Raw genomic sequence first — 12493 nt, 5'->3', positions numbered from 1 at the left:
TGTCTGCTCTCTTAAAGGTAGGAACTATTGTGGTGCAACGAAGTGGCACCTTCCACGAGGAGTAACGGTAGTTCGAACTAGGGAAGCCTAGTACGAACTACCTACTTCGTGCCGCATGTAGCCGCGCTGCACGGGGTTCGAACCAGCGGGGTTTTAAAAATGGCGGCGCCCCGCTTATGCAAATGAAGCCCGGGAAATTCAAATCCCAGGCTTCATTTGCAAGTGCGGTATGCCTACATTACCCTCCTAGTTCGAACTAGCGGGGTAGTGTAGACATACCCTTAGAGATTATTGTGCAGGGTGGGGACCTTGGGCTGGCGTCAGAAGCAGGTCACAGTGAACTCTCCATCACAAAGAGACATAATTTAGATTTCCACTTCTTTCTTCCTCTTAATTATAATGCCAAGCAAGAATAACATTTTTGGGGAATGTGTGACAGCCCAAGGCAACAGACTTGCTGTGAGAGCCTGTCATTCATCAAAATCACCTTCCAACATGAAAAACAGCACTTCCAACTGGAAGAACTGGGCATGTACTCACAGTGTTTAAGTTCACCCTGATAGGTTTTAAAAAGAAAGTGAAGGACAATGGTCTTTACTCATATAACTAACTCTCACTGCATAATTTCTACAACTAACTAATACAAAGCTAACCAACAAAAATGATTAGGGATTTGGAAAGGGTCACATATGAAGAGATTAAAAAGACTTGAACTTTTCAACTTAGAAAAGAGGAGACTAAGGGGGGATATGATAGAGGTATATAAAATAATGACTGGTGTGGAAAAAATGAATCAGGAAAAGTTATTTACTTTTTCCCCACAATAAAAGAACTAGAGGTCACCAAATGAAATTAATAGACAGCAGGTTTAAAACAAACAAAAGGAGCTCTTCTAAGGAGTTAATTTAGGAAGAAAAGGAAGATTTGGTTCAGGAGGGCGACAGACAAATAATGCCCATACACACAAGCCCAACCTTCCTTCAGGGCGAAGCAGTTAACACAAACAGTCAGTAGTCCCAAGGCCCTGGCTTTAGTTCAGGCAGGGTGGCAAAACAACCACAGCCAGTAAATAGTTCAAAGCACTGGTTCAGGGTGGGGTAAAAAAGAAACAGTTATCAGTCTTAGGGTATGTCTAAACTACATCCCTTTGTTGAAAGGGGGATGTACATTAGGCAAATCAAAAGTGCAAATGAAGCAGGGATTTAAATATTTGCATAATTGCATCTCGGTGGTCTTTTGAAAAAGAGTATTTCGAAAGTGAAACCACCATCCAGACACAGTTCTTTCGGAAAGATATTTTTGAGAGAGATTCTGTACTCCTCAAAAAATGAGTACAGGATCTTTCGAAAAAGGTTTTTTTTCCCAAAACAACCATGTCTAGACTGCGCTTTCACTTTTGAAAAACCCTTTTAAGAAAGACCACCGTGACATGATTATGCAAATGAAGCACAGGATATTTCAATCCCCATTTCATTTGCACTTTCGATTTGCCTAAGTTACATCCTTTTTTTGATAGAGGGATGTAGTTTAGACATATCTCTAGGGGCCCGGGCTTTGGTTCAGGCCAGGTAGACATATCTCTAGGGGCCTGGGCTTTGGTTCAGGCCAGGCAGCAAATACCCACAGTTAAACAGTAGGTAGTAGTTTGTCTCTTTGCTCAGGATGAGTGCAGGTTGCTCGCCTGCAGTGGTGGAGAAGGGGAGACTGCCACTTGGTAGGTGGGTGGCAGGGGGGACATAGGCCCACCCACTCCACTGCGTCCCAACCCAGGGCCCAAGTAGTAGTTGAGCGATTGGCTGCTGGATCAGCAGGGGCTTCGGCCCGAAACGTGCTGACCGGAGGTGCTTAACAGGCCTCACTATCTCCTGGGTCACTTCCGAACTCCCCCTCAACGTGTACCTGGGTGTCAGGTTGGTATCCCAGGGGTTCCAGGGTTGGTGGGCCCAGCTCAGGTGCAGGGGATCCAGGCCAGTCCTCGGCAGCTTGCAAGTCCAGCGGCTCCAGCTGCTTCTCAGGTGCAGGCTGGTGTATATGGGCAGGCCGGTCCTCTGGATCAGGTGCGGCTGGAGGCCCATGCCAGTCCTTGGCCTCTTGCAGGTCCAGTGGTCCTTGCCAGTCTCGGGGTGCAGGCTGGGGCAGGGGTGTAGGCCAGTCTTCTGGGTCAGGCCTGGTAGGAGGACCAGGCCAGGAATCCGTCTCAGCCTCCTAGGCTGGGAGTACTGAGCAGACCTCTGGTTCCTCCAGAGGCTGGGCTCTGACTGAGTCCTCAGGTTGGGCTTTTATAGTTCTGTCCCCCTTTCTCTCCCCCCCTCCCCCCGATTTCCTGTTAGGTGGCTGGGCAGGGTCAGGGTCAGTCCAAAATGGCTGCTGGAGGGGTTCTTCCGCCTCTGGGTCAGTGGGCAGCCACTCTGCCCCACTACAGATGTATATTAAAAATGTAACTTTAATTGTGAGTTTCCACTGCAAGCAAAACTCTTCATTTTAGGAATGCTTTTCTGGCTTTGTTGTGGGCAAACTCATTTATAATTGAAGAAAAATCTAATTTATGTGCAACATCACTGTTAACATTAAGCACTGAGAGCCCATTCAAATGTTTTTGTCCTATTGTAGAACGATGATAGTTCTTTACTTCTTTTAACACGTTGAATGTGCAGTCACCTGAAGCCACTGAAGAAAGGAGACTGACAAAAATACAAATACAGTCCAAGATTTCTTGAAGCGGTTCTTTTGGCTTGCAGTGCGACTTAAAGTTGGTGGAATGTATACATTTCAGGAAAACAATCTCGTCACAACGGTCTCTTGAAATGTTGTTGTTATATCTTTGTTGAAACTGTTCAGCTGCCGAATATAGAACTTCATCACTTAGTTCTCTGAACTCCCAAAGGAATCCAAAAAGGGTACAAATTTGTTGTACACAGTGGTCTTTGTTGTACACAATGTAAGACAAATTCGGTCTTACACAGTGACTCAAATCAATGTGTAAGACCAAATTTGATGGAGCCAATGATAACAACAACAAAAAACATTGACTCAATAGTGCCTTTCAGCATCGGATTGAGATGCAAGGCTGCGATTGGTGGAAAACTCAGATGAAATGTCAATACCTTGTGCTACTGATTTGGACTCAAAAGATTTTGTCCCATTGATCACAAATCTTTTGAATATCTTCAAGAAGTCATTCAATATTATCCCTCTCATCATCTAATGTAGCACCGCACGCTTCAATAATATTGGTTTTGTGGATCATTTTTAGCAGCTTCATCCACACAGATGATATTAAAATGGATTCAAATTTGGATATATACTTCTGAATTGACAATCAAGGCTGTCTGTTCTTTATATGAACAGTCTGGAGTTAAATCAATAATAGTTGAAAAGTACTTTGCATGTTGTATCACTTCAAAAATTGTTGTTTGCACAAAAATCCACACAGCTCAATAAACTTGTTTTGTATTCTGGTAGACATTCTTTGTGATTAACATGACCTTATAAAAGTGAGCTAAGAAGCTCAAGTATACCAAGAAAGTTTTCGTTTCTAGGGTCACCGATACATTTACTAGAACCAAACAAATCCAATCCCCATTCAGAAGGAAAAAGAATGACATTCAATATGAGCTCAAGGAGTTTTTTTCCAGTTATTAGTTGCTGTGTTTATTTCACTCAGGAGTAAATTTTCAGTTGAACTGTCAGCTAGTGCTGCTCTACTAGCTGTTTTCCATGTAACATAGTTATCTTTATGTGATACTGAAGTTTCATATGCAGGTATTTAGTCTTTCAACTTCCTCCAACCGGATGGATCAGACAGTACTGAAGCATTTGAAGTATTACTATTAAACCTACAACAGAGTCTGCTTTTCCATGCTCCAGAAGAGCCAGTCTCTTGTGTATCTCTTTCCATTTGGAAAAGTTTTTGTCAGCAGACGTATGGCAAAAACATGATTTTCAGCATCTTTTGGTATATTACTTGGAATCTGAAAACTACTAAATTTGAGAAACAACTGCATTTGAGCAACACTGTTCTCATCAAGAAGTCCAATATCAGGATCTGATGCCACTGTTGTCACACTGTCATGTGCTAGTCATAAGTTCTTGCTCTTGCTGCACAGCATCTTTGAGGGTCCTCATTTTCTGCCTGCAGAGTCTCTAAATCGAGTGTAGATTCTGCATTTATTGCTATTGCTGGCATTTCTGTGTCTTGATTAATGACTTCCTCATTTTGAGGCAGTGGCAATGAAATGTCATTTGTAGGTGCAGAGTTTTCATCAGAACTGGAAGTGTCACTGTCAGTATGGTCACCGTCTAATGGCTGAGGCGTATTTTCTATGAGAAATGATGTTATTGGCTTTAAACAGCAACAATGGAGGTAGTGCCGGCTTCCTGCGGGGTGGACGGAAGTCCTGCAGCTGCACGCCACTTCCGGTGGTTCCAGAAGTGTGCTAGCTGGTCCCTTCCCCCAGGTCTGTGGTGTGCTGGGAACTTGTGTGTGTGTGGGGGGAGGGGGGGGAGTAGTCATCCCCAGAGAAGGTAAGCGCTGGGGCTTCCCTGCTCTGCGGGAGGAGGGAGTCATCCCCGGAAGAGGCACCCGCTGGGGCTTCCGTGCTCTGTGGGAGGGGGGAGTCAGCCCCGGAGGATGCGTGCCTGGGGCTTCCATGTTCTGTGGGAGGGGGGATTCGGCCCTGGAGAAGATGCATGCTGGGACTTTCTTGCTCTGCGGGAGGAATGCTGGGTGGAGGCGGGTGCGTGGAACTCCCTGCCCCCTGCCCCAAGCAACACCCTGTCTCCTATCCCCACTGGCACCTTGTCTCCTGCTGCAGAACCCTGTCCCCTCTCCCCCACTGGACCCCCACCCCGGCATACTGTCCCCTGCCCCCACTAGCAACCTATCCCCTGCCCCAGCACCCACTAGCACCCTTCCCCAGTACGTCCCCTGCTCCCACCAGCACAGTTGGGGCCACATTAGTGAGGCTTGGGGGGTTTTTGAAGGAGTTATTCTTTTGTATCTCACTTGTGTGGCCCCCAACTGACTTTTCTGTGGGTCAGTGACCCCTGACTCAAAACAGGTTCCCTGCTCTTCTCATAAATAAAGACAATGCAGAAACATTTTGTGTTTGACATAGTATTTTATTTAAAAATGAAGTCTGGCCAACAAACCCCCAATTGGGGCCAAGCCCCCATCTGGCTGCAGCATCATAACACTACTGCACTCTCCACAGGCCCTAGATCTGAGCCTATCATACACTAGACCCCCGCTGCCCTGAGCGCCTTATGTACCCTGACTCAAATTCCTGCACCCTCACAGCCACAAACCTGTAGCTTGCTTAGTACTGCAACCCTCCATCTGACCCCAATACTCCCCAGCCTGGAGCCCCCTCCCTGAGCCAGCGTCCCCTTCTCCACCTCCTCCTGCATCCAAATCTCCTCCTAGAACTTGCACTTCTCACCCCTTCCCACACCCAAATCCCTCATTCCCACCCCAGAGCCTGTCTCAACCCAGTGAGGGTACGGCTAGACTGCAGGAGTTTTTCCAGGATTCCAGAGATATCCCGGAAAACCTCTTTTGCATCCAGGGATGCATTTCTTCTTCTGCTTTTTTTGTGGACGAGCAAACATGCTCTTTTGATAACTTCTGCATTCCTTGTTCTACGAGGGTTTCCTTATGGAAGAGGTGGATGAGGCTTTTTTTAAACAACTAACAAAATCATCCAAGCCCAAGATTTGCTGGTGATGGGGGACTTCAACTATCCAGAATTATGTTGGGAAAATAACACAGCGGGGCACAGACTATCCAATAAGTTCTTGGACTGCATTGGTGACAACTTTTTATTTAAGAAGGTTGAAAAAGCTACCGGAGGGAAGCTGTTCTAGATTTGATTTTAACAGAGAGAGAGAACTGGTTGAGAATTTGAAAGTGGAAGGCAGCTTGGGTGAAAGTGATCATGAAATCCTAGAGTTCACAATTCTAAGAAATGGTAGAAGGGAGAACAGCAAAATAGAGACAATGAATTTCAGGAAGGTGGATTTTGGTAAGCTCAGAGAGCTGATAGGTTAGGTCCCATGGGAATCAAGACTGAGGAAAAAAACAACTGAGGAGAGTTCGCAGTTCTTCAAAGGGACATTGTTAAGGGCCCAAAAGCAAGCTATTCCACTGCACAGGAAAGATAAAAAGTATGGCAAAAGACCGCCTTGGCTTAACCATTAGATCTTGCATGATCTAAAAATAAAAAGAAGTCCTATAAAAATAAAACTAGGACAAATTACAAAGGATGAATATAGGCAAACAACACAGGAATGCAGGGGCAAGATTAGAAAGGCAAAGGTACAAAATGAGCTCAAACTAGCTATAGGAATAAAGGGAAACAAAAGAAGACTTTTTATAAATACATTAGAAGCAAGAGGAAGACCAAGGACAGGGTAGGCCCACTGCTCAGTGAGGAGGGAGAAACACTAACAGGAAACTTGGAAATGGCAGAGATGCTTAATGACTTCTTTGCTTTAGTCTTCACCAAGAAGTCTGATGAAGGAATGCCTAACATAGTGAATGCTAGTGGGAAGGGAGTAGGTTTAGAAGATAAAATAAAAGAACAAGTTAAAAATCACCTAGAAAAGTTAGATGCCTGCAAGTCAACAGGGCCTGATGAAATGCATCCTAGAATACTCAAGAAGCTGATAGAGGAGGTATCTGAGACTCTAGCTATCATCTTTGGAAAATCATGGGATACAGGAGAGATTCCAGAAGACTGGAAAAGGGCAAATATAGTGCCCATCTATAAAAAGGGAAATAAGAACAATCCAGGAAACTATAGACCCGTCAATTTAATTTCTGTGTCAGGAAAGATAATGGAGCAAGTAATTAAGGAAATCATCTGCAACACCTGGAAGATAATAAGGTGATAGGGAACAGCCAGCATGGATTTGTAAAGAACTAATCATGTCAAACCAATCTCATAGCTTTCTTTGATAGGATAACGAGTCTTGTGGATAAGGGAGCAGAGGTGGATGTGGTATACCTAAACTTAATAAGGCATTTGATATGGTCTCACATGATATTCTTATCAATAAACTAGGCAAATACAACTTAGATGGGGCTACTATAAGGTGGGTGCATAACTGTACTCAGAGAGTAGTTATTAATGGTTCTCAATACTGCTGGAAAGGTATAACAAGTGGGGTTCCGCAGGGGTCTGTTTTGGGACCGGCTTTCTTCAATATCTTCATCAACAGTTTAGATATTGGCATAGAAAGAACGCTTATTAAGTTTGCAGATGATACCAAGCTGGGAGGGGTTGCAACTGCTTTGGAGGTTAGGGTCATAATTCAAAATGATCTGGACAAATTGGAGAAATGGTCTGAGGTAAACTAGATGAAGTTTAATAAAGACATGCAAAGTGCTCCACTTAGGAAGGAACAATCAGTTTCACACATACAGAATGGGAAGCAACTCTCTAGGAAGGAGTACAGGAGAAAGGGATCTAGGGGTTATAGTGAACCACAAGCTAAATATGAGTCAACAGTGTGATGCTGTTGCAAAAAAAGCAAACATGATTCTGGGATGCATTAACAGGAGTGTTGTGAGCAAGACACGAGAAGTCTACTCTGAGCTGGTTAGGCCTCAATTGGAGTATTGTGTCCACTTCTGGGCACCGCATTTCAAAAAGACGTGGAGAAATTGGAGAGGGTCAGAGAAGAGTAACAAGAATGATTAAAGGTCTAGAGAACATGACCTATGAAGGAAGGCTAAAAGAATTGGGTTTGTTTAGTTTAGAAATGAGAAGACTGAGGGGGGACATGATAGCCGTTTTCAGGTATCTAAAAGGGTGTCATAAGGAGGAGGGAGAAAACTTGTTCATCTTGGCCTCTGAGGATAGAACACGAAGCAATGGGCTTAAACTGCAGCAAGGGAGGTTTAGGTTGGACATTAGGAAAAAGTTCCTAACTGTCAGGGTAGTCAAACACTGGAATAAATTGCTGAGGGAGGTTGTAGAATCCCCATCTTTAGAGATATTTAGATATTTAGAGTAGGTTAGAGAAATGTCTATCAGGGATGGTCTAGACAGTATTTGGTCCTGCCATGGGGGCAGGGGACTGGACTCTGTATAATAAATGGAAATGACTTGGTAGAACAATGTCAAGATTTGAGGCCACTTTGTCTTCTGAGGCCTGGGCCAAATGGCCCTCCTGCCCTACCCCTCCCATCCCAATAGTTCCTGATCCTGACCCCAAAATATATTATAGCTAAGTTGCTAATTGCTAATTGCTACTTCTCCACAGGATATGATTTCATGTTTCAACAGAAGGGTCTAAAGTGCTCAGGGAAGGAATTTTCTTCCCTATTCCTAAATACACATGAAAAAGTATCATGGTTCACAAGAAGGACCATGCTAAGCTTCTGACTTCCCTAATTTATTACTTTTGAACACGTTATTCCACACAGTGAAATCTCTCTGATGCTTCTGAGATTATTTCAAAACAATGTTTTAGGTACTTAGGAATGGGGCTGAATCTTGTTGAATCACTTTCCCTTTACATCTTGCAGTTTTTATACATTGAATGAACATTTACTATAATATGTTACACAACACGTGTTATTGGAAAGGTCATAAAATGCTTCACAAATATTGACAAGGAAGTTGCTCTGCACCAGGACTTTATGTATGTAGAGCAGTTTGCAGGATAAGAACTTTAATCAAATATACAAAATGCCCACCATGATCATGGTCCACCAGTGAAATGTCTTACAGCTTTAATTACTGCCAAGGAAATAGTGTCTTGGCTTGCATAACTATTTTAACAGCTCAATACTGAGACACAGTTTAGAAAAGAAAGGATTTCTGTGTATTGTGTCCAAGGAGAAAATGGTAATTTTTGGCTGGTATTAAAACACTTTGTTGATATTACTTGTATTATGAATACATAGCACACTGCAAACTGAACATTAGGTTAGAAAGAACACCAGCAGGAATTATAATTCCAAAGTCGCTTATTTTTACATTACTACAGAGGTTGTTAACACAGGACATGAACTATTATTATTGTAAATTGCTTCTGTGTTTACTTTTTATAATTAAAATTGTGTTTTTGCTAAAAAGGATAATGTTATTTGCCACAATTGCTTATTATCAAATCACGTCTTCATTTACGCACCTATTTGTGACAATGCTGTTGCTGCCACTCTCCCAGTCTCCTGTAGCTGATGTTCTCAATAGTTTGTTCTTACTTGTATCCAGAGGCACTAGCAGGTATACCATGAGGTTAGAAAAATGAATTGCCTGACTGAAAACTGTACTTTCCTCATTCTGTATTAGCTCCTGCTGTGTTTCTTTATTGAATGTTGGCCATAAACGCAACTGCTCAGCTGCCAGGTCCATGGCGGTTTTCTCCTGATTTAGACCTACGGAATTTTTCTCCTATAACAAATATTGCCAGATAAAAACAATAGATGACAGAGTTATATTACTAACATTAAGAAAAGAGATGTTAACATTAATTCCGAAGTGTTGAACTCTTCATTTCATTATTTAAAATGTAAAAATAATAAATCTAGCAGTTATAGCCACTGGTAATAGCACTTAGGGTGTGTCTAGACTACATGCCTCCTTCGACGGAGGCATGTAGATTAGCCAGATCGGAAGAGGGAAATGAAGCCGCGATTAAAATAATCGCGGCTTCATTTAAATTTAAATGGCTGCCCCGATCTGCCGATCAGCTGTTTGTCGGCAGATCGGGAGAGTCTGGACGCGATGCCCCGACAAAGAAGCCTTTCTTCATCGACACAGGTAAGCCTCGTGAAACCAGGTTTACCTGTGTCGATGAAGAAAGGCTTCTTTGTCGGGGCATCGCGTCCAGACTCTCCCGATCTGCCGACAAACAGCTGATCGGCAGATCGGGGCAGCCATTTAAATTTAAATGAAGCCGCGATTATTTTAATCGCGGCTTCATTTCCCTCTTCCGATCTGGCTAATCTACATGCCTCCGTCGAAGGAGGCATGTAGTCTAGACACACCCTTAAGGATTGCATCCCATAGTGAATGACAGTATTGTACTGAAATAATGCAAATAGCATATTGTAATCAATTTCAATATCATAGCTTGATTAAATTCTAACCCATACCATCATGTATTCTTTTACTGAGTTTGGTTTAACAGTCTATTATATAGCCTTTCTTTTCAGCTTGCAGTCTTAACTTGGGCAGGGATGAAGCTTGAATTGGATAGAGAAACAACATGCAGCTAACTGCCTTACATAGATATAAATAGTTTATATCACAGCTTAAATGTTCATGTTTTCACATGCTGGATTCCAATTTAAGCATTTGCTCTGTGTAAACTCGATAGGTGGCACATAGGCAAATTATATGGTAGCCTGAAGAAATTCAGACAAATGCATCTGGTAGCTGATATAAGGCACTCTCATTTAGCTAGTGATAAAGAATTAAAATAGTAGGGATCTGCTGAAGTGGAAGAAAATTTCCAAGTAATTTTCAGTAATATCAGACATTATTTTGAGTTGTGAATATGGGTGTCTGCCTGTGCCTCCTCTCCTACTGCACTTTCCTTCCCTCTGAAGCTTCTCCTACACCTCAAGAGGACAAGACACTTCATCATTCAACAACATTTCCCATCGCCTTCACAAACCACATGGCTGAGAGTGTCTTCTCTGTATCTCATTCTTCCCAAGCCCATATGGTTATGTGGAACTATACTTGGCATCTCTCTCTCTCTTCTCATCATATGTCCTTGGCAGTACTTATCTCTCAAATCACATGACTAGGGATGGTGCTCCTGGAGAGTTCACATGACACAAGAGGATAGAGATGGCCCAGTAGATTACACCTGGCATGCCTATACACAATGTAGTGGTAATGTTCTTACTTTAGTATTTTCTGAATGCACATATCAAACATCCATTCTCGCAATCTGGGACAGTGAATTATGCTGTTTAGGAGCTATACATAATCTCAAGCTAAGATAGCCGAAAGCCGATCAGTCAAAAAGGCTAAAAGCTGGTTTCCTACTTAGCAACATATCTCTGGAATATAATATAAAGTTTGCATAAAATAAATTCACAAATAGGACTTTTTTGTTTACGATATTAACGGAAAGTATATTTTAATGGAATGTTAAAAATGAAAAAGCAATGAACTTCAGAACTTCATACTAGGACATAACTCCCTGTGATGGATACATTTGGGAATCAGGTGGTAATTTTTTTTATTTGTCATTAACCTGCATTAATCAAGGGCAATAAAATATGCCCACTGTAAAATATGCCCACAAGTTATCTTCACAACTTTTTTCCCCATAACTTAGTGTGACAAAGCATCTACGGAAACTTGGTGCGTTCTGCACTTCCTGGTGAATCTGCTTGCTTCAGAGGCTCACAGGTGCCCACAGTTTTTAGGCACCATGCCCAGGGCTTTAATTTGCTGTTTGTTGAGATCTTTTCATCATTGGCCAGAGCTTCATAAAATGGAGAATAAACTTCACAGTCCTTTTCCCTGAATGGAAAATGGGAGGTGGGTGTTGGGGGAGGAGGGGAACCCGGGCCCACCCTCTACTTTGGGTTCCAGCCCAGAGCCCTGTGATAATAGCTGCTTGTGTGAATCTCTGACACCTTCTATAAGACAGCGTCAAGACCCCTGGGCTATCTCCTCACACCTTCCCCAGAACCTTCCTTCTCTCAGGTCCATCCTCCTACTTGTTGTCTCCATTCCTTCTATTCCCAGTGGTTCTCTCCTCTTTCCTCCCAGCTTCTTTTATAGCCAGTCTGAACTGGTTTTCTTAATTACCCCCAGGTGTCCTAATTGGCCTAGGCTGGCCTGACTCTGCAGGCCTGGTCAATTAGCCCCAAGTGTTTCACTGCCCCTGATTGCCTCTGCTGGTTCTAAAGTGGCCCCTCCCTGTTACTTTGGGAGCAGAGATCTCCTCAGTCTGAGGCTTAGATCTTGCCCCTCCATTCCTTTTTATAGCCTTCTGATCTGACTCCTTCACATTAGGTACATTTGAGATGAAGATTATGGAACAAAATTAATAATCTCACATTTAATCTATAAATGGTAACAAGAAAACACTACATTGATACAAGTGGTGGGAGCCATAATTTACATCTTCATGACTTTATTTGCATGTAAAATGTCAGCCCTTATGCTGCAGTAACATACTTGTTTTGTACTTCATTTATTTTATATATTCTCTTACCTTTTTCTTCAAATGATAGTCTTCCTTAGCTGTGAGATAGAGAGAACGAACTTGATTTTGCACATCATTATAAAATGTAGTTTCCCAAAACTGTTGGTTAGCCCATATAGAGTGGTCTTGTACACAGGTGTAAGCAAATTGACTAACTCCAGGTGCCAGTCTCTGAAAGTACAGAGATAGGAATATCAGTTAAATCAATGTGTATTTTTACAACAATGGAATATGCAGGTTCAGTTCACTTAATCTATCTTAGGGTATGTCTACACTAGCCCCGTAGTTCGAACTAGGGAGGCTAATG

General features: G+C 42.7%; 1 protein-coding gene across 11 annotated transcripts in view; it reads right to left on the bottom strand.

Moving 5' to 3' along the window:
- Positions 1–12493, bottom strand: part of SBF2 (SET binding factor 2) — a 639223-nt gene that overhangs the window by 156562 nt on the left and 470168 nt on the right. For all 11 annotated transcript variants that reach the window (XM_006129312.5, XM_006129315.5, XM_025187865.3 and 8 more), the window contains 2 exons: positions 12196–12357; positions 9142–9404 (listed from right to left, as the gene is read on the bottom strand). In XM_006129312.5, coding sequence (XP_006129374.2) covers positions 9142–9404; positions 12196–12357 — 425 coding nt within the window. The remainder of the gene's footprint in view (positions 1–9141; positions 9405–12195; positions 12358–12493) is intronic.

Source organism: Pelodiscus sinensis, chromosome 5 (assembly GCF_052426305.1).
Source record: "Pelodiscus sinensis isolate ZL-2025 chromosome 5, ASM5242630v1, whole genome shotgun sequence".
Lineage (NCBI taxonomy): Eukaryota > Metazoa > Chordata > Testudines > Trionychidae > Pelodiscus > Pelodiscus sinensis.
Note: the sequence above shows the minus strand (reverse complement) of the source record. Positions and strands in the feature narration are given on the sequence as shown.